Raw genomic sequence first — 21,931 nt, 5'->3', positions numbered from 1 at the left:
ATTTTAGTAATAAATTATATTTATTAAATTAATAACAAAATTTATTATAAAATATAATATTTAATAAAATTAATTATTTTATTAATAAAATTAATTGTGCTTAAAATTAATTTTAATAAAATTATATTTATTATATTAAATTTAATATGAACATCATAAATCTAATATTATAATACTTTAATTTAACAATTTTTCCACTAGCGTTAGCTTTTAGTTCTCCATACAACTCACAGTACAATTCTTGTACATATATATATAAGAAAAATAACATTTGAAATATATGTAATCAACGGAGAACCATAAGTAGCTGAGATAAAACTCATGTGTGTGGTATCCCATTGAGATCTCGAGCCTCCCCATCCATTTTCCTTGTAATTAAAAAAATAAAAAAATGTAACCAACGGTTATTACTGACAGATTTGACTAAATAATATAAAATAAAACGAAGAGTTGTGTCGAGCAACTCCAATGAGACTTCACTTTAAAGTGTTCCATTTCTTCTTGGTAGTTGTGTATCACCAAAATCTCAAGAAGTCCCCTACCATGGTACATTAATACAAAACACTTGAATGAATTTATCATTTCCCTCTTTTTTTGCAAGTTTAAAAGGTGAAGTAGGTGGAGAGAGAAAAAAAAATGAGAGACTTTGCAATGTGTTAAGCAATGATTGGGTTGTGTGGGTCCAATTTGATATTTGAAGTGTATGATAATTGATGAATAGTGAAGAGAGAGACAATGAAAAAGGAATAGAGATGTGATGCAAAGTAAGAGAGAGATGATGGAAATAAAGAGAGAAGATGAAAAGGAAGAGAGAGAAGATAAAAAAAAAAGCGAGTATAGAGTGTTGATGAATAGTATAGGTTGTGGGACCCAGTAATCTAATTCAATTGTGCCACCTAAGATAGAGGAGCAGAGAGATAATATAATTTAATGAAATTTGGAGTGTGTGCACAAATAAGACCATTGTGGATGCTCTTAGATTCAAGTGCTCCATTTTTGCATGGGTGTTTGTGCATCACCATATTGTCAAAGTGTCTACCCTACAATGGTGAGACTCCAAATTCCTCAATACTTGTTCTCTCTTCCTTCTCTCACTTGGTTCCATGTTGAAGAATAATGCAATCTTGTGACTTTAGTGGGTCCCTTTCATACGTTGTTCATTTTTTAGAAGACACTCCTTAATTGGAGTGTGGAGAAATTTACCAACTCTTTTCAATAGTCATTTTACACCCATTGTGGTGCCCTAGCATTATAATTTTGAATAAAATACAATTTAAAGTGTTGAATATAACATTCATCGGAGTTGCACTCATAAGCACCCAATGTGATGAATTATAATAGAGCTGGGCTGAATTAGAGTAGATGGTCTGAACCCGGATGGAAGCCCATCAAATAACTTCAACTTGTATCTGATCCAACTAGCCAAGCCCATAGCAAGCAAAAGCCCGCCAAACCATTAGGGCACTGAAACATTGCGCAAAACTTGTAGAAGCCGAGAGGAAAGGCAGCTTGGAGACGATGGCGGAGGAGAGACCAAAAGCAGCTTGAAGACGATCGCTCATTTTTAACAGTTTCGTTGAAAGTCTAGCGGTGAGCATTCGTTACACAGAAGAAGCACAAAACTCAAGGTACGGACATGGAGCCAAACAATCTCCTTTTTCTTTTTCTTTTTCGGTTTCTTAATTTGATATGCTGTTATCTTGTGGCCTTTTGAACGAAATTGAATAGTTTTCTCTGCGAACACAGAAGAATTCTGCTTATTTTCGGTTTAGCTGACATGTTGAAGCTTGGTTATGGAACTCGAGGTCTTATTGTTGTTCTTTAGAGGTGCACTAATATAATCGAATTGCCTTAACATCTATTTGGCTTTTGTCAAAACAAAGAGCAAAACAGTTGAAACCCAGAAGTTCAAATATGGTTTCTTTTGATTCTAGTTCTGAGAAACTAGTACAAGTTCAACTACTTCCATAGGACTTTGTTAATTGCATTGGGTCACCTCCCCTAATTTTGAAGGTCAAAAATAAGAAAAAAATAATGTGGGCTTCAATGCCTTTAGATTTTAAAATTGGCTGGGAGAAGATTCTAATCTTTTGAATAATCGCTGTCGCATCCAAATTTCTGAAAGTTCTCATTTGTGTCATTTTTTATACGGTGACATGCAGGGTCATTTCTTATCCTTGTATTGATTAGTTGTGTTTTTGTTCAGGCAGCGTAAAAGATGACTGTTATCCTGGGCATGCCAGGGCAATGGGCTGGTGATAATCTTGAACCATCTGATCATTATACAACGAAAATTGGTGGATTGCCTGTAAGCTGTTGTAGCTGCAAGCATATTGTCATACTTCCTTTGATGTTTGATTCCAATCACAACTCATCATGGTTTATTTCTTCTATTACAGGACTGGCCTCTTCCAAAGGAGGACATAAGGCCCAGTTTGCTTGATTGTAGTGTGTGTGGCGGTAGACTCAGTCTTATTGCACAGGTACTGTATATAACGGTTTAGGTTGTCAATTTGTCATCTGATATGAACACATATATAACCGCTTTCGTCTGTCTCCAGGTTTATGCTCCAATTTCAACTGAAATTTTGACTATTGAAGAGCGCGTTCTTTTCATTTTTGGTTGTCTAAAGCCAAACTGTGGAAGCTCTCCCTTTAGGTCATGAAATGTCTTTTCTTGATCACTAAGCAATCCGACACAATTTATTATAGTTAAGAAACAGTATTATGAGTACTGAATTATATTAGTATTGTATTTTGATGGTGTTTCTGGTGGTATGCAGCTGGCGAGCTATTCGTGTTCAGAAATTGCATACTGAGAATGAGTCGCATGTTAATCCTCAAGAAAAAGTGGTCCCTAAAACCACATCTTCTGTAGCAGTTTCGATGAATGACTGGTGGGGTGATTCGGACAACAGCGATGAGGACATTGATTTGGAGGCTTTGGGTAAAGCACTTTCAGAAGCTGGAAGCTTGGCTTCACAGTCAAAGAAACCACATGGCAATGTGAAATCTCCACTTTTAAGGGCAAAAACAACAGTGGTTGACACCTCAGGTATAGTTTTTTTTTTAAAAGAAAGCATTGTTGTGCTCCATTGTTGTGTTACCTTGTCTTCTATGTTTATTGACCAAGAGGTTTTGTTCTTTTATGTTGGTTATTATACCATTCCAATTGTTCCAAATAGAGTGAAGATTTCGTTTTCGTCATTGTGTATGAGTTGAAACATACTGGACTATTCTAAATTCACGACCTCATCCTTTGTTTTTAAAGTAGTGCTTGATTTTACAAGTTTTTCTTACTGATTTCAATTTTTTTTTTAAATTCAGTGTTGCCATGCTTTTACATTTACACTGAGGAAGAACCATCATCGAGTCATGTAACTTCTATATGCTCAAGTTACTCCTCACTTTCCATTAAGGGAAAAAGTGACATTGAGAATGAAAGTGATCTTGCACTAGAAGAAATCTGGGAACAGGAGCATTACGAATATGATAAAGCATTGACGGCTGACAGGACTTACCTCAAGTTCAAGAAGCAGTTGGATTCAAAACCAGAGCAATGTTTCAGGTGTCGAGACTGCCAGACTGGTACCTCAGTAGCAAAATTATCATCTCATTTCCTAGCCTCTTCTGTTGCTTATAGTTTTCATGATGCCCTTTTGTCCTCAGATACTTGTTTGGTGGGAACCCACTTCTTGCTGCAGTGGAGATAGGAGACCCTGGGAGGTGTAGGCTTTGTGGCGGTGTAAGACATTTTGAGATGCAGCTGATGCCCCCATTAATTTATTTTCTACAAGAAGCAACTCATGCTCCCCAAATACATTCAATGGAGAACTGGAACTGGATGACACTCATTGTGTATACTTGTTCTGAGGTTAATTTTCGCCCCTTCTCTGATAACTTTGCATGATTATATGGCCTAATGCAGTGAACTTTTATTGATGCTCTGATGGAGGTGTTTCCCCTGGACTTTGGCTCAGGTGTACAGATGGTGTGAGGATCTTTTATGTTTTCCTAATGTCTTATTCTTATACCATTACATGAAAAAAAGAGAGAAAGAAATCCACATTATTGACATTGAAACTCTTTCACCGAACTGGTTTTCTGAAAACCTGCGACTTTGCTGACTAACTTGGATTTCTTCCTCCTTCCTATTTTCCCCACCTTTCCGGGAAAATAACGGGGGATTGCCTATTGAGTTGTGATTTTTTTTTAAAAAAAAAAGGACATTTGTAGTCAAAGCGGTAATTGAAATTTGTCTGAATGGTCTATAAGATTGGTTCTTTCAGTTTGGCATCCTTGTTTGTACATACTGGCTGGCTGGCGCTTGTCTGCTTCTAAAACCATTTCTACGTCATTGACAACATCTGTACTATATATTTGCAGAGTTGTTCCGTTCTGCGTGATGGAGATAAGTCCAACAATGGGGACTGGGTAGTGGCTGAGGAGGCTATTGTTGTTCAAACTGAGGAACCCTTGTCTAACTCAGATCAGTGCGGCTATTTCAAATGATTGCGGCATTACTTTTTCGAGAACAAACAATCTGGTATGCATCTCAACAGCTGCAGATTACTTGTGCATGTCGTGGCGACAGATCACATATGCACATTGTTATACTATCTGTACTAGATTCATATTCAAACCAAATGAGCTCGAATAGTAAATTAACTATGGAGAGGTTTTTCTTTTTTTTTTTTTTGCCCCATCTGAGATGGGTAAAGACAGCCCGATAGACCTTTGTTTCCTTTTGAAACTTGCAGATGTGCATGCTCTAGCAATGTATGGAGTCATCAATTCGAGTAGACATGGATCATTGACCATGAAAGTTTGTGGTGAGCCCTAAACTCTAAACTCTAAATTAAAAAAATATGAACTCTATGTACAAAGGCTCCAAAAGCACAAACTTTAGAGTTAATAGTATTAGATTTTGAGGTAATAATTGTCCTGTAAAGTTTGTGGTGAGCCCTAAACTTTAAACCCTTAATTAAAAAAATATGAACTCTATGTACAAAGGCTCCAAAAGCACAAACTTTAGAGTTATAGTATTAGATTTTGAAGTAATAATTGTCCTGTACATATAATTGAGTGAGCCAACTAATATCTGTCAAGGAAAGGGAAATCCTTCTCCAACAAAGTTATGGGCCCAAAACAAACGGCCCACTTGTCATTGCTCTTATACTTGTGAGCTTTGCTTTGTGTTGTTTTTCAAATACAATTAATGTGTGATTAAGACAACTTACAAGTTGCACTTGTCCAATTTTTTTTTCTCTTATTCCAATTGTTCGAAAGTCTCGCCTACGTTTGACCTACTACATCTTTTCTCCAATAATGTACTTGGCTTCAGATTTTGTTTTTCAACACATTAATATTTATGGTGTTAAAGAATTTATTTCCCATCAATTTGACATAATCAAACTGAATGATATATAAAAAAAAGGTCCCATCATTTTTGCACAACCATCAAATTTTTTGGGTCAAAGACCTAATGATATAAAACCGTGCAGACCTTTAATCTAAAACGGAAAATATTGGTTTGTTGTGTTTTGGACTAAATTTTTTAACATGGAATCCAAACAAAGACTCGGTCCACTTCCCTACCAGTAACAGAGCCTGCTACCCCCATCGTCTCCCTCTTTCGTCCATGTCAAACTGTCCATTGTTTTTCTTTGGCAACCAAACAACTTGTGTTTAAAGAAAAATCTGAGTGTAAGTGGGCCTAATAATTAATAGGTTTTAATGAGATTGAGCCCAAACATGACTTGGCCAATAAACTATTAATATCATAACTGCAATGGGCCCATCACCCATGTGAACAATAAATATTTTTTGATAATATATTATAATTACGAATTCAACTTTCATAAGATGAACCTAAAAAACCTTGAATCTACACGATTCAATGCACGGTACAATTTTAAAAATTATGCTCTACATATTCACTTGTTGGATTTGATATAACCCAACCTACAAATACGAGCGTGTTAAAACTTTATTCCATATTGAACTGACATTACCCAACCAAATTGACATATAAATAGATGTTCAGTCATTTGCCATACATTTTGAAAATATTAACAACTTTTCAATAAAGATTATTCATTACTGGAAGGACATAATAGGCACGATACCTAAAAAATGGAGACCCTCACTTTCGACTCCTCAAGCAGTTACTCTTTGGCTTTTCTCTCTTATTTTTCTCCTTATAGTCAGGTCTTATGCTCTCGAAGATTTACATGGAGCTAAAGGTACACGACTGTCTTATAGAAACACAAAAACAAATCAAATAAGCAATGCACAAATTCAATTGCACAGTGACTGGGAAAATAAGAATTCTGAGTTTTTTTTTTTAAATCGAGAATGACATAATACATATTTATCATTTTAATATCTAATGTGAACCTAAACTCAGCCCGTAAGATTCACGTGCAAAGAAGTTTCTCACTTGATAATATAACAAGTTGGGTCAAAAACCAACACTTGACTACATGATTCTTAAACCCATACGATTTGACCTTAGAAAAATTCATCAACTTAGACTATCACTCCAATGGTGGTTGCTTTGAGGTTATTACCGAGTCATGGGAATTCAAGATTTGATACATAAAAAAATATTAAGGATTAATTTATTACCCACCTTCAATATGTGACACCCCATTGGTGGTAGCAGTTGCGTCTTGTACTTTAGTACAAAACTTAGAAAAACTTAGAAAAAGCGGCGGCTCCATTTCTATAGCTGAAACAGTCAAGAAAAGTATCTTTATCTGGGGTGGATTCAAGTGTAGAGATAAAAAGAAAGGGTTGACACATTCTTTTGCAACTCATTCAAAACAAGTTGGAATGAATTGACCACATGCACAGTATAAGAAGTTGAGGAGGCTGTACCTAGTATCAAACATTCCAACCCCTCCTGACTCCTGAGATAGTCTCAAGTGTCTTCAGGCAGCCTGTATATCTCTGGTGTTTGAACATTAGTAGAGCAAACATAGGAAGAAAATGGATGCTCTTCTTGGGAGGGATTCCAGGGCTTCCAAGTTCAAGAGTCTTGCAAAGCTCACCATCTCTAGGATTGCAGTTCTCAGGAACCAGCACCGAGCTCGATTTTCCTATGCGAGATCAGATGTTGTTGAGCTCCTACGCCTCGGTCGCCAACAGAGTGCACTCCTTCGGGTAATTATAGATGAAATTATCCGAGACTCGATATCCCTGTCTATCTCTCTGTCATCTTCTAATGTTTTTCTTGAACGTATGCACAGGTTGAGCATGTGATCAAGGAGCAGAATACCTTGGATGTGTTTGTCCTGATAGAGAAGTACTGCCAGCTTCTGTTAGAGACCGTTGACCTTCTGCACAAGAACAAGTTAGTTTTCTCCTGTTCAATAACTTTCAGATTGTTAACTGATTGATATCAAACTTACATGTGTGTGCTCATGTTTATGTAGAGAGTTTCCAGTCGAGCTGAAGGAGACGATGTCAAACTTAATCTTTGCATCTTCAAGATGCGGGGAGTTCCCAGAGCTGCAAGAAATTCGTAGTATTTTCTCAGCAAAGATCAGTAAAGGATTTGCAGCCCGTGCTATTGAATTACGCAACCCCTGTGGCGTAAATCCCAAGGTAAGGAGTGAAGAGTTGAAAGTTCGAATATCAAATTTTCTCGAGAGCTTCCAGTAACTGGTATCTTGAATTTTGTAGATGATACAAAAGCTATCATCAAGACAACCAAGCTTGGAAACCAGATGGAAAGTGCTGATGAAAATTGCTTCTGAGAATGGCCTCACACTGCATCTGGAGGATGATTCTCCTTTGGCTCCTAAGGTAGGATATCTTGCCTTACTTGACTAAAACAGCATATTCTACAACAAAAAGATTAGATGTATGATATAGTTCTGCAATCAATAACAGCAGGAGAAATTGCATATCAACCAGAATATGAAGCAACTGGATCCCAGCAAACTGCCTAACTTGAAAGATCCTGATCCTAGAGACGACACCCAAGATATCCCGGAGGAGTTGAAGTTCTCAAGACAAGATTCCCATGAGAATGATTCAGATAGTCATGGTGGTCCAAATCATTGCCAAGGAAACAAGAATGTTTCTGGTGATAGGCTGCAGAGACCTAAACACCAAGTCGACGATTATACAATTTTAGAAGAAATCAAGAACTTACGAAAAAAGTTAGGAATTGAAAATATCCGTCCTCCTGAGAGTTTCAGCTCAGAATCAGAAAGTGAAGAAACAGCAGAATGCTTCAGCCAAACTCACCTGGAAGATGGCAACAACAGAGCAAGCAAAACAAGGACAATATCCGATTCAAGTTCAGATTCAGAAGGGGAAATCATCTCCAAGATAAGACAGTCTCTAGAGCCACAGGGCAAGAATGAGCCAGAGGTTTACTCATTAGTTTCTGAAAGAACTGATGACAGTGCTCGTATGGGACATGGAATCATTCCATGGACAAAACACCATACATTGGATTCCGATGCTAAGCCAGCCTCAAATACAAATAATTACAAAAATTTTCACGAACACAATGCATCTGTAGATGATGGAAATAAACTCGGCTACTTACCTCAAAAGTGGATTCCACTAAACACTCGTGCTGGTGCCATGGCAAAGAGTATAGAAACAAGCCGTTCAGATTTTGTGGAGCAGTTAAAATCACAGCATACAGACACAGCCAAAAACCACTTGTCGGTGAGGACAAGGCGACAACGTTGGGACTAAGATGTAATAAAGTTGGTATTCAGAACTCAGTTACTGCTTAGCCAGGGCATATGCTTGCTGTCATCCCCCTCATTTTTTTAATGGAACTAATTAACAAGTTTTGCAGTTATTTTCTTCTCAGAACAGAGAAAATTCGATGGGCAATTATGCATGTTCACCTTAATTTGCAAGTCCAACTACTAACAGATCCACTACGCAGCTACACTTAATTAAGTCCAGCAAACCTTGCAGGATTGATTTCAATTAGGGAAAAAGTTAGAGTTGCCAGATTAAAGAGGAAAGGAAAAACACAGACTGCCCATGCTGCAATAAGAAACATTAGGGACTATACTAGAATCAACCAAAAAAATAGTCTGTACTCTTGCAACCCCTTAAAGCAACTGAAATAGAAACAAAATCCTATTTCCACTATCTTAAAATTCTTTGAAGTACATCCTACGAATTACGGAAGAATCGATTCCAGCAAAAATCAATGACAAAACTTCCAAGAGGGAAAACATTACATGATTCAGCACAAGGATATGATGAGATCCTCCACCACAAACTTATCAAGGCATAGAGAGACCGTGTGCCATAATCCAACATCTTTAACCTTTAGGTATCCACATGCATTCAAGAATATTCTTTGCCTAGACAAACATGGAAATGAATATCTTACATGTTAACTTTTTGATCCCTAATAGTCTGGCCTCCGTATTGAAATTTGAAAAGACGATATTTCCACAAAAAACGAAACAAAAGATGAAAATTTTAAGACAATCAAGAGTCTACACAAGATCTAGTAGTGTAGAAAATAAGGAAACCCCAATATATAAGCTTGAAAAAAAGCAATATTTCAAAAATTGACACATGTTAAATACTTAAATCACGTTATCGAATCCTGATTTTCAACGTAAATAAATTCTCACATCTAGCATCATTATGAACTCACATAAACAAAATGAGTAATACAACCCAGATTCCATTTTCAGAAGACTGAAAGCAATGCGATGGGTCCAGAAAGAATTACTGGAACAGCTTACAAAGAGGCAATACTAACATTTGCAAGGGAGAACTGTACCAAATAAGTCTTAAATCCCTTAAAATTTATAAACTTATGACAAATTGCCACCACTTGCCTGCCACAAATTAATAATATCTGTAGCCTGATTCAGAAGGAGAATCATCTGCTTCTGGGATATCCAGGGCTTACTTTCAAGCAACACCTTGAGCTCTTCCCAAGCATCTTTCCTCGGCCAAAAGTAGTAAGGGCTGAGTGGGATTGTTCCATGCCCAGGTATACTCTGATCAAGGGAAATGCCAATGTTCTTTTCCATCCAAATAAATTTCAATACAAGCCGTGGTTTCTCCATTGGCTTTACAACCACTCCAAGCTTCTGCAAAACCAAGGGAACATAAAAGTTTACAAAAATGTAGAATGGTTGTTCCAATAACTGAGAGACTATAAGAGAGGAAAGGAACCAAAATACACCGTAACATTATATTTTTGAAAAATCAAAAGCTCACGGCCAAAAAAATTATACAAGCTATACTAGGCTCAATGAAGTGCAACTTTCTGTGGTTCCTCATCCCAAAAATAAGAACTTTTTATTTCAATATAGATTATACTTAACAGGGAACCACAAAAAGTCAATTCAAAGTAAGTTTACGGAAATAAATCTAAAATCTTGCTTGAGAAAACATCTGAATTCTGAAAATCAAATGAATCACATTCCCAAGCAGATTTGCATTCAATAAAACACATAAAAAATACAGAAACACAAATCGGTGAATGGCCTATCAATCCCAAAGCACAACTCACTTGATTTTCTTCTTTTGAATGAACCAAGAGACCAATTATAACAAAAGGAAGAAAAAAAAAATCCCAACTCACTCACACACATATACATGTTCATGAGCAAAGACGCGCATGAATTCACATAGCATAAATGGCCAAACGGAGGAAGTGAGATTATATTTTAGACCTCTTTGAGTGGTGCGGTAGGGATGGTGGAATCATCAGCTGGCTGCTTTCCTTCTTCTTCGTCAATTGCGACTGCCGAAGCTGACACCCTCGAATTGTTTGTTCCTTTTCGATTTGGTCTCAGCTCACGCAGAGCGAGGGAATACGAATGTAAACAAGATGGTTTTGATGCAAGACAGATTGGAGTCTTCACGGCTGTGTAGCCAAGGACATTTCGAGTAGGTACCGTTAAGGGATTAATTGTGGCGCTCATGCCTGCTTGAATTGACATTGGAAGCATTTTGTGCCTTGAGAGAGAGACAGAGACAGAGAGGTAAAGAGAGCTTATGCGAAAAGAATTGCCATTTTCGATGCGAGGATAAGAAGATAATGGATCCGGATTTCACAAACTGATAATTCCTTAATGGGCCTTCCAATAAAGCTCGGCCCAGATTCCTGAAGCAGTTACTAAAAATTCGAGTCCATTCTAAAAAAAAATAGACACAGTTCGACTAAGTAAGGGTGCCACGTGTTGGATTTTTTTTTACATAAATTTAATTAAACCAACAGTCGATTGTCGACGGTTATTTCAATTATTGATTTAGTAATTGATCAATTCTTTTAAAGAAATATGTAAATCTTTTTAAAAAATAACCGACCCACCAACTCTAAAACTTTATAAAAAAAACCTATTCACTAACTTGCTTATATCGAAAATTTTGCACATCCTACGACAAGGGGCTGGGGAGGGATTCATTTTTTTTATTATGAAAAGATGTAATTTAAACAAAAAAATATAAAATAACTTCTGTTTTTAATTCAATTGAAATAAAAACAAAAAAACCTACTTCACGAAGTCTGCAATGAATATGGTTTGTCAACCTAGTGTGAGAGTCTGAACAATCAGGGTCTCGGCTGAGCTGATGGCTAACTAAAATTACAGATGATTTATCAAAGCATTGGCAATCTTCTCTACCTCAACCAGGGAGCGTAAACTCATTCAAACCATCAATTCCCATCCCTAATGAATAAGTGCTCATGAGGCCAATATTATAAATCAAGACCATGCTTCAACATGGTATTTACCAGCCTTTTCCAATGCCCTAAGCCACCTGACAGCAGAATCTTTCGGCACCCCAGCCTCTTTGGATACAATATCCTCGAGAGTTGACAATACATCGGCAGGCATTTTGGTTGAAGAACCAGCAACGTAGATGGCGGCGCCCTTTAACAGCAAATCCCAAATTCTCTGGCTGTTTTCCTGCATCTTGTGCTGCACATACATCTTCTGTGGCTGATCTCTTGAGAACGCAACGTAAAAACCTCCACCCCTTCCCTCTGAAAGTAAGCCACCATTTTCCGAATGAGACAACCAAAAATCGCAGTACAAAAAGTCATTCTCTTCATTTCGGCAACCAAAGAAGAATATAACTGGAGCAGCAGATTCAGAAGCATCCTGTATGGCTCTTTGCTCCAAGAACCCACGAAAAGGTGCACAGCCAGTTCCAGGTCCAACAAGAATGAGAGGCAGAGATGGTGGGGGAGACGGAAGGGATCCTTTGTGAAACCATGCTGGAATATAAACAGCTGTTCATGCACAAAATAAAATTTTTGATATTATACCAAAATGCTGATTTGTTCTCACAATAGCTGATACAAGTTGATTAGTTCATATAAAAAAAGATTTAGGCCTTCAAATAGTCATACTTTGTTTGGGATCAAGTCCAGCAAGCCACATTGAGCAGAGACCCGCTCTCTTCCGCTTGAAAGGTGTAGTCCATGACACAACATTAACAGTCAAATGCACTTGATTTGGGTGAACCAATTGAGAAGAAGAAATGGAGAAAGCTCTTTGTTTTAGTGGAGGAACAAGCTGCACTAGCCATTCAAACGGCATTTGCACAGAAGGAAAATCCTCTAATACCTGTAACACATGCAGATATTAGGAGGAAGGTGAAAGTACAATCCAAAGAAATAAAAGGCTGAATTTTCTGTTAACATAATATACATATAAAGTACCATTATTAATCGCTAAAAGGCTTAGGCTTCTATACCTAAAAGACATCTAGGTTGGTCTTTCAACATATCATTTAATATCAAAATAAACATTTTTGAGCACATAACATTAACATATCAAGGTCCAATTCTGTGAGTACAGAATAACAGTAAATGTTATCCTTGAAACTATAATAAATAACAGATAAATAAAAACATAATCTCTCTCTTTAAATCCTATTCACTTCTCCCAATCTGCTACCGTCCAAGAGAAATGCTATGTCCACCCATCATCTTGTATTACAACACTCTTCCCTTTTTCTTCTTTTTCTTTTCCGGTAGAAGAACTAACAATGAAAGAAAATAAGGGCACAAAAAGAACAATAACTCCTCTTCTAGAAAACTGCAAAATACAGACAAGGATGAAAACTCTAATTATCCAATCCAGCCCCGCAAAGTGAAGAGAGGAAGACAATTTTATTGAATAACAACTGCACTAGCAAGGCCAAATAACTCCACATCTACTTTGCAAAGCCACTATGCCTCTATTAACTTCATGTGATCCAAGAAAAAGAAACAATGTAAAAAAAGGTGATAACAGGAAACTGAACAGAAAAATTTTACATTGTAAATGGGTCACACAATCGTACAAGATTCATATAAAATTATGTAGATTGCAAGAAAGTGGTTAAATGTATCCATCTTTCTAAATTTTTTCTGTTCATATTACCTCCAGAACAGTTCTTCTTTCCTTCTGGTTGTACTGATATAGGTCATCCCTTCCCTCAGGCGAGGCAAAATATTGAAGTCTCTCCTTCTCATGTTGAGCACCAGCAAAAAAGCTCATGACCTGGAAGAACAGACAGTACAAATTGTTTACAGAAGTGGGAGTGTGAGAATTTTACATTGCACAAAGCATAAATGCAAATTTAGGGTAAAATGCATGAAAGACCTCACTTCTGTAAAATTTGCATTTATGCTTTGTGCAATGTAAAATTTTTAGGTACCACTTGATGGCAGTATGTCATGGGGTTATACTCACAATTTTTAAAGGGAGGCGGGAATTGAACATTGCACCTCATGCAAGTGTAAGGTGTTGGATACCACTAGGCCATAAAAGATGAGTGAGAATCCAATTCGCCCAATCTTTTTTTATCTAGAGAAAGAGGTGAGCTATCTCACTTAAACTCATATTCCATAATATTCTAGTAAATTTTTTGTTCCATTTTGAATCGTTGTTGGTACCGTATTTTTCCACAACTGTTTTCCCTCCAGTAGTTTCGGGGACATCCCAATATGCTTGTGTGAAGGAAGGACAAATTCAAGACACAACCTTAATTGCTAATGAGATTGTGGATCATATGTTAAAGTCCAATACAGTTTCTATAGGAATCTCTCCTCTGAACATGATAATATGGCCAATACAGAATTCGGTTTGTTATGTGACATATAAGTGAGACAGTTAAACATACCTAAAATTCACATGCCCAAATCCAGTAATTAGAAAAGATTATGCTTCCATGGGCTGAAGAGCGATATAAAAGAAGCAAAACCATAACTTATCTAAGTAGTTTACTCAAGAGGTTCTGTGATCAAAAGCAAAATAACATAAACAAAAAAGGATTCTTGCCTCAAAGAAATAGCGTCGAGGGGAAGCTGATGCAACATCCATCGTCAATTCCACGAAAGTTTTCAACTTGACAGGCACCTTCAAGGAAATAATCTGAGTATCGAGGTCATTCTCTACTTCTCTAGGTTGAACCTGAGATGAATATATTGTTCAAAATTAACATAATACGGTACGAAGTAAAATTCATACGATGCTGGTCATCTATTTCAGCAAATAAACTTTTAGAAAACAAGAGAGTAATTATGTCAACGAATTTAAAAAAGGCCGCAACACAAAGTGTTTAGAGGATAGCAACAATAATTTGTTAACAATTTTCTGTTGACAAACTATAGTCATCTCCTCTTGGCTATATCTAAATGTTTATGTTTATGCTCAATTTTAACTAAAATTTAACACATCACACTCTACACCAACCATCTAACTTCCGGTAATGCAGTCATATAGAGAAAAGTTATGCAATATAGCGAAGGCTAAAATCACCCATGTTTGTGTACTCCCTCTGTCCATGAAGTGTGTCCCGTTCGACAAAGTTCAAAGTCCAAGGAGAAAGAGTAATTTTTGACATATCATGTTTATCAAAGTTCTCCTAATAAAGAAAACATAGACCCCACAGGAATGAATCAATCTAAATGGCTTTGTGACCGTAGTATCGTATTTAGAGCTGGACAAAAATGAAAATATGGAAGCTCTATATAAAAAAGGATGATTCCAATTAAGACTCTTCAAAACTCCAGCCATGCAAAAGATTTAAGAATATTCAATCCATCTTAGATGAAAGCAAAAAAACCTATGCATGTTAGATCAGCTGATCATAAAAAGCCAAAGCTTTTGAGCTCCATCCAGTGTTTACTTGAGAGCAAGCAGTCGAGTTTTCTTTAATTTTTGAGAAGTCCTTTAATATGTATTCAAGCCAAATAAAGAAGCAAATATCATGGGCTATGTGTCCACAGTATTATAAATTTCCACTCATTTTTATCATAAATGGCAATGCACATACACACAAAAGAACCAAAGCATAAATGGGGGCACAGGCATAGAACATTTGGCTGAAGCAGTGAAGCCTAGTATCAAATGCATCAGCAAACTCCATGCAAGGCCAAGAGAGCGAAACTTCGAGTGGGAAAAACTTAAAACACAAGTGAAAGTTTATAACATGCATATGGACAATTGTATCACAAATAAAACGACTCTCAGAAGGACAAGATTATTCAGTTAGTGCATAAAACGTACCCAGTGAAGTTATCTTAGATAGGATCAGGTCAATGAAAGTCTTTATCCAAGCAAAGTTTCCACGGGATATTAATAATCAACTAATATACAACATAATACGTACAGTGATCATAGCATCAGGATTCAAACCGCAACGTTGCATGAAACAATCTATTGCTTCAGAATTTTGACTGGGGAGAACCTCAACGACATCGCCAACTTCATATTCAACCAACTGAAATTTAGAAATTGCAATTTCACTCACATATAAACATGAATGAAAGTAGAGGGAAAATATTTAACAATGACGTAAAAATAACCAGAATTCCAGTTAGGGCAGAACATATAGTAAAGAACTTACGGATGAAACTTGCTCAAATTCAAAGTGGCGCACATCTTTTCCACAACCTGCTCTTGTTAGAAATTGGTTCTTGATCTACATGTGGCAGTTGACCCATATAAAGAAAGGGGAGAGAGCAAGAGAGAGAGAGAGAATTTGAAAAAAATATTGCATACTTCAGGTCTAATAGTTAAGCAGAAATGCCTAAAGTAATGTACGATTTTTTTATTGGAGAATGAAAATTCATAGAATAACAGCACCCAGGAGGTGCCCAGAAACAAACAAAGTTACATAAGATTCAAAGTGATGTAAGATGTTGATCAAGAAATGAGAATTTTACATGCTCAGGTAACAGGAATCCTATTTCTCATTATTCACATGACGTGCAAAGAAAAAGAAGAAGAAGAGGGTAAGCAAGTCAAAGATCACCAATATAAAAACTTGTTAAAAATGGCAATTCAAAATGGAATGTAAATCAAGAAACAAAGAGGTTTGATTAACATGCAGTTCCTGTGCTTGTACATGAAATAAAGATCACCCATACACTATAATAAAAAAGGTAAAAGTCAAATATTAGCAAAACTGACAATAAAGGAATTGATTGTTTTATTATACATTTTTACTTCTGACAAAATGTTCTACACCAGATGACACTTGATAGTGGTTATTAACAACAACTCCCAAGTTTCTCACATGCAAAAGTCAATCACTAAATGTATAGAATTAACTTACAATCTAAATCGAGATGACATTCTCCTGATCAGGATGGCTTGTAATACTTCTGCTTATTGAGGTATATGACAAAACAAGGGGCTCAACTGGAAGGGATAATAAGTTTATGGATACAAAAACTAGCCACACACTGACCAGGATTATGCAACCCAATGGGAGCAATCTCAAAATCAAACAAGTAGTTTTATCTTTTGGACAAGTTTCGGCAACATAAATTGCTCCATCTTACCCAAGTCTCACACAAGTTTTGAGTTACAATGGCATTCTAATGAATTGCAACTTTGCAAGAGAAATTGTGGCTTCAAATTTCAAACAACCAATTAGGGGGAGAAGAAAAAAGAATGGTACATCCAAAAACATGCTACATATACCATTTTAAGAAAGCAGTCAGGTCGCTTCCCCGCATGTGATAATTTTCCAGGATGCATTGAACGGGCTGTCTCAATTTGCTTCTCCATACATTCAATATCTGTGAAAACCAAAGCAAGTAGCTATCACAGTCTACGGAAAACTTATTAGCTGCAATAGAAAACAATAAGAGTTCATGCTCCTCGAGAAAACAATAGCGAAAAATAACATGTTCTCAAAAGCAAAACTATCAACGAAAACAAATCATTTATCTAAGTTTCTATAGCAATTAAAAACGAAAATTCTAATGTTTTAGTTTACCTGATGCGATAGATGGCAATGTAAACACATTGGCAGCGTCATGATAAGTGATTTTAACTTTTGGTTGATCAATCAATTTCATATCTGGAACCATAAAATCTGGACCTTTTGGGAAGAACTTGGGATTGATCTGGTACAGCATACTCCACAACAACGACATCCAAGGATCTAGAGCACCTTCATACCTGCAATTGGAAGTGCTATATTGAAAGACCAAAAGCTTTTCTCAAACTAGTACCAATGGCTACAAAAGATGCAGTTAAAACTCAAGGCTTAGAGAAATGAGGAAGGGGGAAGGAAAAGAACAACACAAACTTACTTTGATTACAAGGAAAAGAAAAGGGAGTACTCATGTTTTTTGGTCGTTAATGAAACAAAATAATGGCTGAAATTAGTTCAAAGCAAAACCCTGACGTGCAAAAAACTAGTATGAGTAGAGGGTATTAGGTGACATTTTGGCCACATTGTCTTCTGAGGTTGTGTAAAGGATATTGAACAGTTACTTACACAGGAAAAATTCACATCAATCCCTTCAATCGCTCAAACTAATATATTTTGTACAAGTACATGATACAACAGTAAACACCTAAATGCTTAAACAAGTGATTTCATTCAACACCAGATCATTTTAGGAAAATTTCATTTCACTTCGAGTTTTTTGTGATTTAGTTCTCGAAATTGTATTTTGTGTGTGTGTATATATATATAAACTTTAACCTAATTTGAGCATGTTAATTGTGATGGACATGTAGTAGACTGTAGATATCCATTTAGTGAAGGAATTACCACGTGATACTATTAAAACAGCTAATAAAGTTTCACCCCTGTTGCTTTCAAACTTACGTTCTCTCTGAATGAGCAAACTAAAACTATCCCTTGGTTCTCCGGGTAAGGAAAGCAGAAAGGTTCACTCTAAGGTTGGTCTTAAATGAATACCAAAATAAATCAGCTGATTATGGAGAATGTAAGTTAGAAAGCAACTGGGGTGAACCTAATCAGCCGATTCAAGAGGATCATCTGGAACAGCGGTGAAACTATATTGGTCAATATTTTCATGTCATTAGCTCGTCGTGCTAATGGCCAATTGACCTTGTCATATCTAAATAATGCAGCACAGATATGACCGAAAATCCAGCAGCTATTATCAATATATTATTTTCAAGTTTTAAGAAAATTTCACAAGTTATCAAGTGAAATCATACCCGGAAGGGTGCTGATCATCTCCCAAACCTCTTTCAAGTAGAGCTGAAGCCCCAAGATCTGAAAGTCTTCTGTCGAGCTTTTTAGCAACAAACTGCAGTGATCAACATCAAAGTAAATCCTTTTGTCTTTTATATGTAATGTAACAGAAAGACACATTATTTTTTTCCCCTGGAAAACTGCTCGGTTCTGCTGTATTATCAATAATTTGGATGAAAACTAATAACCACCGGCAAGTAATGCAATCCAAGGAGCAAAATACAAGTAAAATACGTGAAAATTTAAGAATACAGTAAGAAATCCAACACCTCAATTACTTTGAGTCACAAAACAGCCCTTTAACAGATAACCAAAATGAAATACCTAATTAGGGTAAATATGAACTATAGATTGTTTAATGGTATAGAAACTTGAAGAAGGTCCCAAGGAATTTGAGGTCTTGATTAGACGAGTTTTCTCATACTACAAGGTAAATATAATTTGCATAAAAATAAATCCTTCTTTCTTTAATAAGAAACAAAAATATTTTTTTTATATACATTATTTATCAAAAACTAAAAATGTTATTGAAAGGTTTCAGGAGTTTCCAAACACATCCATAAATTTTGCAGAAGTCAATCAACAAATACCTAATGTAAAGGACCTCGATGAAACATAAAACAAAAATTTTAAAGCATCAACCCTTATTTCAAATAATGAATTTTCATCCCCCATTTCTAACTTGTAAAACCAGAAAGGGAATCCGATAAAGAATCAAATATATGATTGACATAACTTATGTCAACAACTTTCTCCATCAGAACTCAAGTGGTCTAGTGGTAGCTTCCTCTTCATCACTTGCTCAAGATGCAAGGTCCCCCTCCCTCAGAAAATTAATAGCATGTCCCATGACTTATTAAAAAAACCTTCATTCTTAAGAAAACAACAAGAAGCTAGCACAACCTCAGAACAAATATAGTACACTCCACGACTAATTCAGAACTTTAATATGCGTAGAATTATTGAGAGCTCATCAGAAATAGATTTTCAATAAAAGTAAGTTCTCGTTAAAAAAATAAAATCTGAGAGAATAAATATAAAATTCCCCAGTAACACATAGAACTCTTAAAAGCATTACATTATATTTCTGGTAACCAGAATCACCTAATCCGAACACAGCATAATGCACTCCTTCCAGCCAATGGTTATTTAAATTTCGCTGCAGCAGAAACATCCAAAAGACCTATATACATATACAATAAAAGGTGAGTTGATATAAAGAAATATACACAGACCTCAAGGTCTATCCTGCCCCACCCAAATGAATGAAAAGAGGCAACCCTGAAGAGGAAAGAGGGAAATAAAATCTCAACCAACCTTCATTGAGTCTGGTGTATCTCCCTGGCCAGTGGAAGAAACAACAAAAGCTACAGTGTCTTCACAAGGTAAGAAATTCTGTAACATCAGACAAATAGCATTCTTATGAGCATAACATTCAAGATAGCAGAAAGGTGTTAGGCCCTCAAGGAATATAATAGAATCCTTCAGAGAAACCAATGTTATCCAAAAGAAAAAACGTAGAAGAGAGTAGAAAGATTCACTATCACCAGAAAATCATGAATGCTGTGCCATCATAGTTCATAGAATTTTACAAAACAACAATTAAGCTGAATAAACGAATAGAGCTCTAATCCTACAGAATCCTGAACGGCTGTACCGCAAGCGTGTGCATGACATGGGTCTTTACAGACACTTTGCAGTCAATTAAGGATCAAGTGCTCCTAACATGCAGTGAAGATACTTCTTTAAACAAAGGTTAATTTTATGATGAAAAACCTCATATACAATGATCATAAGACTGCAGACCAGCATGGCTATGTTCGTGCCATGGCAAACACCTTATAAAACTGTCTTTCATCTTAATGCCTCCTATATTCTATTGAGAAATAAACCTCGCATACTATTTGATCTAATAATGCCAACCTTGCAAAAGTCAAAATTTTAACCGCATTACACACTATAATGTGAAAAATTACATCTAAACATATACATATCAAAAATAAAAAATAAAAAACAAAAATCGAGCCCAGGCACAAGCTCATATGTCATAAACTACGGCACAAGCTCATATGTCATTAACTCTCAATCTGATGCAAATTTTACACATTTGTCATACTTATTCTCCTAAAGCGATTCAGTGCTTTAAATAACCAAACCTGAACTTGCACGTCTTCCCCCAAAGATTAAAGACATAAAACAAGCATACCAATAAAATTACATCAACTTGGTCGTACCAAACTTATCCAATACATTTAATTGAGTAAATGGCATTGTTCAACATAATTACTTAACCTTAACCCCGAATAATAAAGAGGCTGTTTCGGAGAATCGAACTTGAAATCTAGTTTGCAATCAATTTCGGCTTTCAATTGGGAGATCGTATATAGCTTCTATAATCCATAATAACTGAAGTTTCTTTCAATTTTCTTCGATTCTTCAACTGAGCCAAACAAAAAAAGAAGAAAGAAAAAAAAAACAGGAATAGAACTCACAGCATCATACTCGTCCATGGAGCGGAGGGTGATTGGGCAGCCCCTCCTCTCAGCTTCGCGGCCAATACGCTCTGCTGCGTCCAGGGCGTTTCCAGTTTGAGTTGCATACAGTATGAGTAGCTTTGCTCGCTTATCGGCTCCCATAGCTCCAAAATCGAAGCTCGTAAAACGGTCAAATATAATTGAAGACGATTGCCCTTTCTCAGAGTCTCCGGTGCTCTGCTGCGGAATTCAAAAGGGGGAAGCCGTGAAGGAGCGGTAGTTCTTGGTGGGCCGAACACTATAGCATAAGGCCCTGAGCCACCTTAACGGCTTGAGGTATCCTCATATCCAGATCAGCTCTGGGCCCTAATTTTTCTTTCTAGGCTGGGCTGCACATGTGACCGAGGCCCAAGCCTCAAAAATATGGGCTGGCTAGATCTTCATATATTCACAAGTAAGGAGAGAAGGCGATGATAAATAGTCGGGTGACAAAATTCTGTTCGGTCAGGATGATCAAATTTATCCGATCCGAATTAGATTAAGTTTGAATATAAGTTATATGTCCTAAATTCGGGTTCAAACACAAAATGTTTGTCTGGTTTAAAATAAGGTTAAGATCCAAACACATAAATTTTGTTCAATTTATTTGTCCAGACCTAATTCGGATTAGGTTATTGTTCGATTTAGTTGTCCAGATTTAAACCAATACGGGTTTGGTCAATTAAATACGTTAGAAATCCAATCCGGATTAAGGTTCGGACATATAAATATTTCGTAAATATGTGTTGTTGTCCGACTTGAAATCAATCCGAAATCTAATTTTTGTCACCCTAATAGACATTAACCTGGATAAGAGTATTTACTATTTAATGGTGACCAAATAACTTTTTAAACCATATCACATTGACACATTGACACATTCTCACCTCGCGCACCCAAGTCCAACCCCAACGTACCACAAATCATCCAAGTCAAGTAAC

At 36.4% G+C, this 21,931-nt stretch overlaps 4 protein-coding genes and 1 long non-coding RNA gene across 8 annotated transcripts; 2 read left to right on the top strand and 3 right to left on the bottom strand.

Annotated features, from left to right (window-relative positions):
- The first annotated feature begins 1,459 nt into the window (after positions 1 to 1,459).
- On the top strand, positions 1,460 to 4,820 carry LOC119987087 (programmed cell death protein 2-like). Its single transcript, XM_038831835.1, has 8 exons — positions 1,460 to 1,628; positions 2,207 to 2,308; positions 2,400 to 2,483; positions 2,562 to 2,659; positions 2,784 to 3,055; positions 3,328 to 3,568; positions 3,670 to 3,874; positions 4,387 to 4,820. Exons 2-8 carry the CDS (start codon positions 2,219 to 2,221, stop codon positions 4,510 to 4,512), a joined length of 1,116 nt encoding a protein of 371 aa, XP_038687763.1. The 5' UTR covers positions 1,460 to 1,628; positions 2,207 to 2,218; the 3' UTR covers positions 4,513 to 4,820.
- A 1,853-nt stretch (positions 4,821 to 6,673) lies between these two features.
- LOC119995353 lies at positions 6,674 to 8,830 on the top strand. Of its 2 annotated transcripts, none has more exons than XM_038841829.1 (5): positions 6,674 to 7,167; positions 7,254 to 7,357; positions 7,440 to 7,611; positions 7,690 to 7,812; positions 7,903 to 8,830. In XM_038841829.1, exons 1-5 carry the CDS (start codon positions 6,994 to 6,996, stop codon positions 8,719 to 8,721), a joined length of 1,392 nt encoding a protein of 463 aa, XP_038697757.1. In that variant the 5' UTR covers positions 6,674 to 6,993; the 3' UTR covers positions 8,722 to 8,830. The 2 variants fall into 2 exon arrangements, with proteins under 2 accessions (XP_038697757.1, XP_038697756.1); XM_038841828.1 differs by having other exon boundaries at positions 6,700 to 7,167; positions 7,900 to 8,830.
- LOC119995355 lies at positions 7,205 to 8,391 on the bottom strand. Its single transcript, XR_005467661.1, has 4 exons — positions 8,260 to 8,391; positions 7,960 to 8,113; positions 7,416 to 7,850; positions 7,205 to 7,343 (listed from the first exon to the last, which is right to left on the bottom strand). It is a non-coding gene; the product is annotated as an uncharacterized LOC119995355 (long non-coding RNA).
- Positions 8,831 to 9,568: 738 nt separating the features above from the next.
- Positions 9,569 to 11,032, bottom strand: LOC119995354 (30S ribosomal protein 3, chloroplastic-like). The gene is made up of 2 exons (XM_038841830.1): positions 10,686 to 11,032; positions 9,569 to 10,097 (listed from the first exon to the last, which is right to left on the bottom strand). The coding sequence occupies exons 1-2, from the start codon at positions 10,962 to 10,964 to the stop codon at positions 9,816 to 9,818; spliced, it is 561 nt and encodes a 186-aa protein (XP_038697758.1). The 5' UTR covers positions 10,965 to 11,032; the 3' UTR covers positions 9,569 to 9,815.
- Positions 11,033 to 11,381: 349 nt separating this feature from the next.
- Positions 11,382 to 21,242, bottom strand: LOC119995474 (NADPH-dependent diflavin oxidoreductase 1). Of its 3 annotated transcripts, XM_038841986.1 has the most exons (12): positions 20,970 to 21,242; positions 19,795 to 19,872; positions 19,556 to 19,660; positions 18,441 to 18,532; positions 17,239 to 17,423; positions 16,941 to 17,038; positions 15,859 to 15,933; positions 15,622 to 15,732; positions 14,289 to 14,420; positions 13,389 to 13,508; positions 12,371 to 12,587; positions 11,383 to 12,250 (listed from the first exon to the last, which is right to left on the bottom strand). In XM_038841986.1, exons 1-12 carry the CDS (start codon positions 21,111 to 21,113, stop codon positions 11,721 to 11,723), a joined length of 1,887 nt encoding a protein of 628 aa, XP_038697914.1. In that variant the 5' UTR covers positions 21,114 to 21,242; the 3' UTR covers positions 11,383 to 11,720. The 3 variants fall into 3 exon arrangements, with proteins under 3 accessions (XP_038697916.1, XP_038697914.1, XP_038697915.1); XM_038841987.1 differs by lacking the exon at positions 20,970 to 21,242 and having other exon boundaries at positions 19,582 to 19,660; positions 19,795 to 19,854; XM_038841988.1 differs by lacking the exons at positions 15,622 to 15,732; positions 15,859 to 15,933; positions 16,941 to 17,038; ... (3 more) ...; positions 19,795 to 19,872; positions 20,970 to 21,242 and adding an exon at positions 14,131 to 14,183 and having other exon boundaries at positions 11,382 to 12,250; positions 14,289 to 14,370.
- Positions 21,243 to 21,931: the final 689 nt, after the last annotated feature.

This window comes from Tripterygium wilfordii, chromosome 3 (assembly GCF_013401445.1).
Source record: "Tripterygium wilfordii isolate XIE 37 chromosome 3, ASM1340144v1, whole genome shotgun sequence".
Lineage (NCBI taxonomy): Eukaryota > Viridiplantae > Streptophyta > Magnoliopsida > Celastrales > Celastraceae > Tripterygium > Tripterygium wilfordii.
The sequence above is the reverse complement of the archived record's forward strand: the minus strand, read 5'-3'. Positions and strand labels throughout refer to the sequence as shown.

Bases quoted from the DNA above. Each gene is read 5' to 3' on its own strand.
- LOC119995474 (XM_038841986.1), bottom strand. From the start codon at position 21,113: ATGGGAGCCGATAAGCGAGCAAAGCTACTCATACTGTATGCAACTCAA. The intron at 18,533-19,555 runs GTAATGCTTTTA...TGATCACTGCAG, and splicing joins CTGGTTACCAGAAATATAAT to TTTGTTGCTAAAAAGCTCGA. The intron at 17,039-17,238 runs GTAAACTAAAAC...TGGTTTTCACAG, and splicing joins ATTGCCATCTATCGCATCAG to ATATTGAATGTATGGAGAAG.
- LOC119987087 (XM_038831835.1), top strand. From the start codon at position 2,219: ATGACTGTTATCCTGGGCATGCCAGGGCAATGGGCTGGTGATAATCTT. The intron at 2,660-2,783 runs GTCATGAAATGT...GGTGGTATGCAG, and splicing joins TGTGGAAGCTCTCCCTTTAG to CTGGCGAGCTATTCGTGTTC. The intron at 3,875-4,386 runs GTTAATTTTCGC...ATATATTTGCAG, and splicing joins TTGTGTATACTTGTTCTGAG to AGTTGTTCCGTTCTGCGTGA.
- LOC119995354 (XM_038841830.1), bottom strand. From the start codon at position 10,964: ATGCTTCCAATGTCAATTCAAGCAGGCATGAGCGCCACAATTAATCCC. The intron at 10,098-10,685 runs GTCTAAAATATA...TTGGTTTTGCAG, and splicing joins CTACCGCACCACTCAAAGAG to AAGCTTGGAGTGGTTGTAAA.
- LOC119995353 (XM_038841828.1), top strand. From the start codon at position 6,994: ATGGATGCTCTTCTTGGGAGGGATTCCAGGGCTTCCAAGTTCAAGAGT. The intron at 7,168-7,253 runs GTAATTATAGAT...ACGTATGCACAG, and splicing joins AACAGAGTGCACTCCTTCGG to GTTGAGCATGTGATCAAGGA. The intron at 7,358-7,439 runs GTTAGTTTTCTC...ATGTTTATGTAG, and splicing joins GACCTTCTGCACAAGAACAA to AGAGTTTCCAGTCGAGCTGA.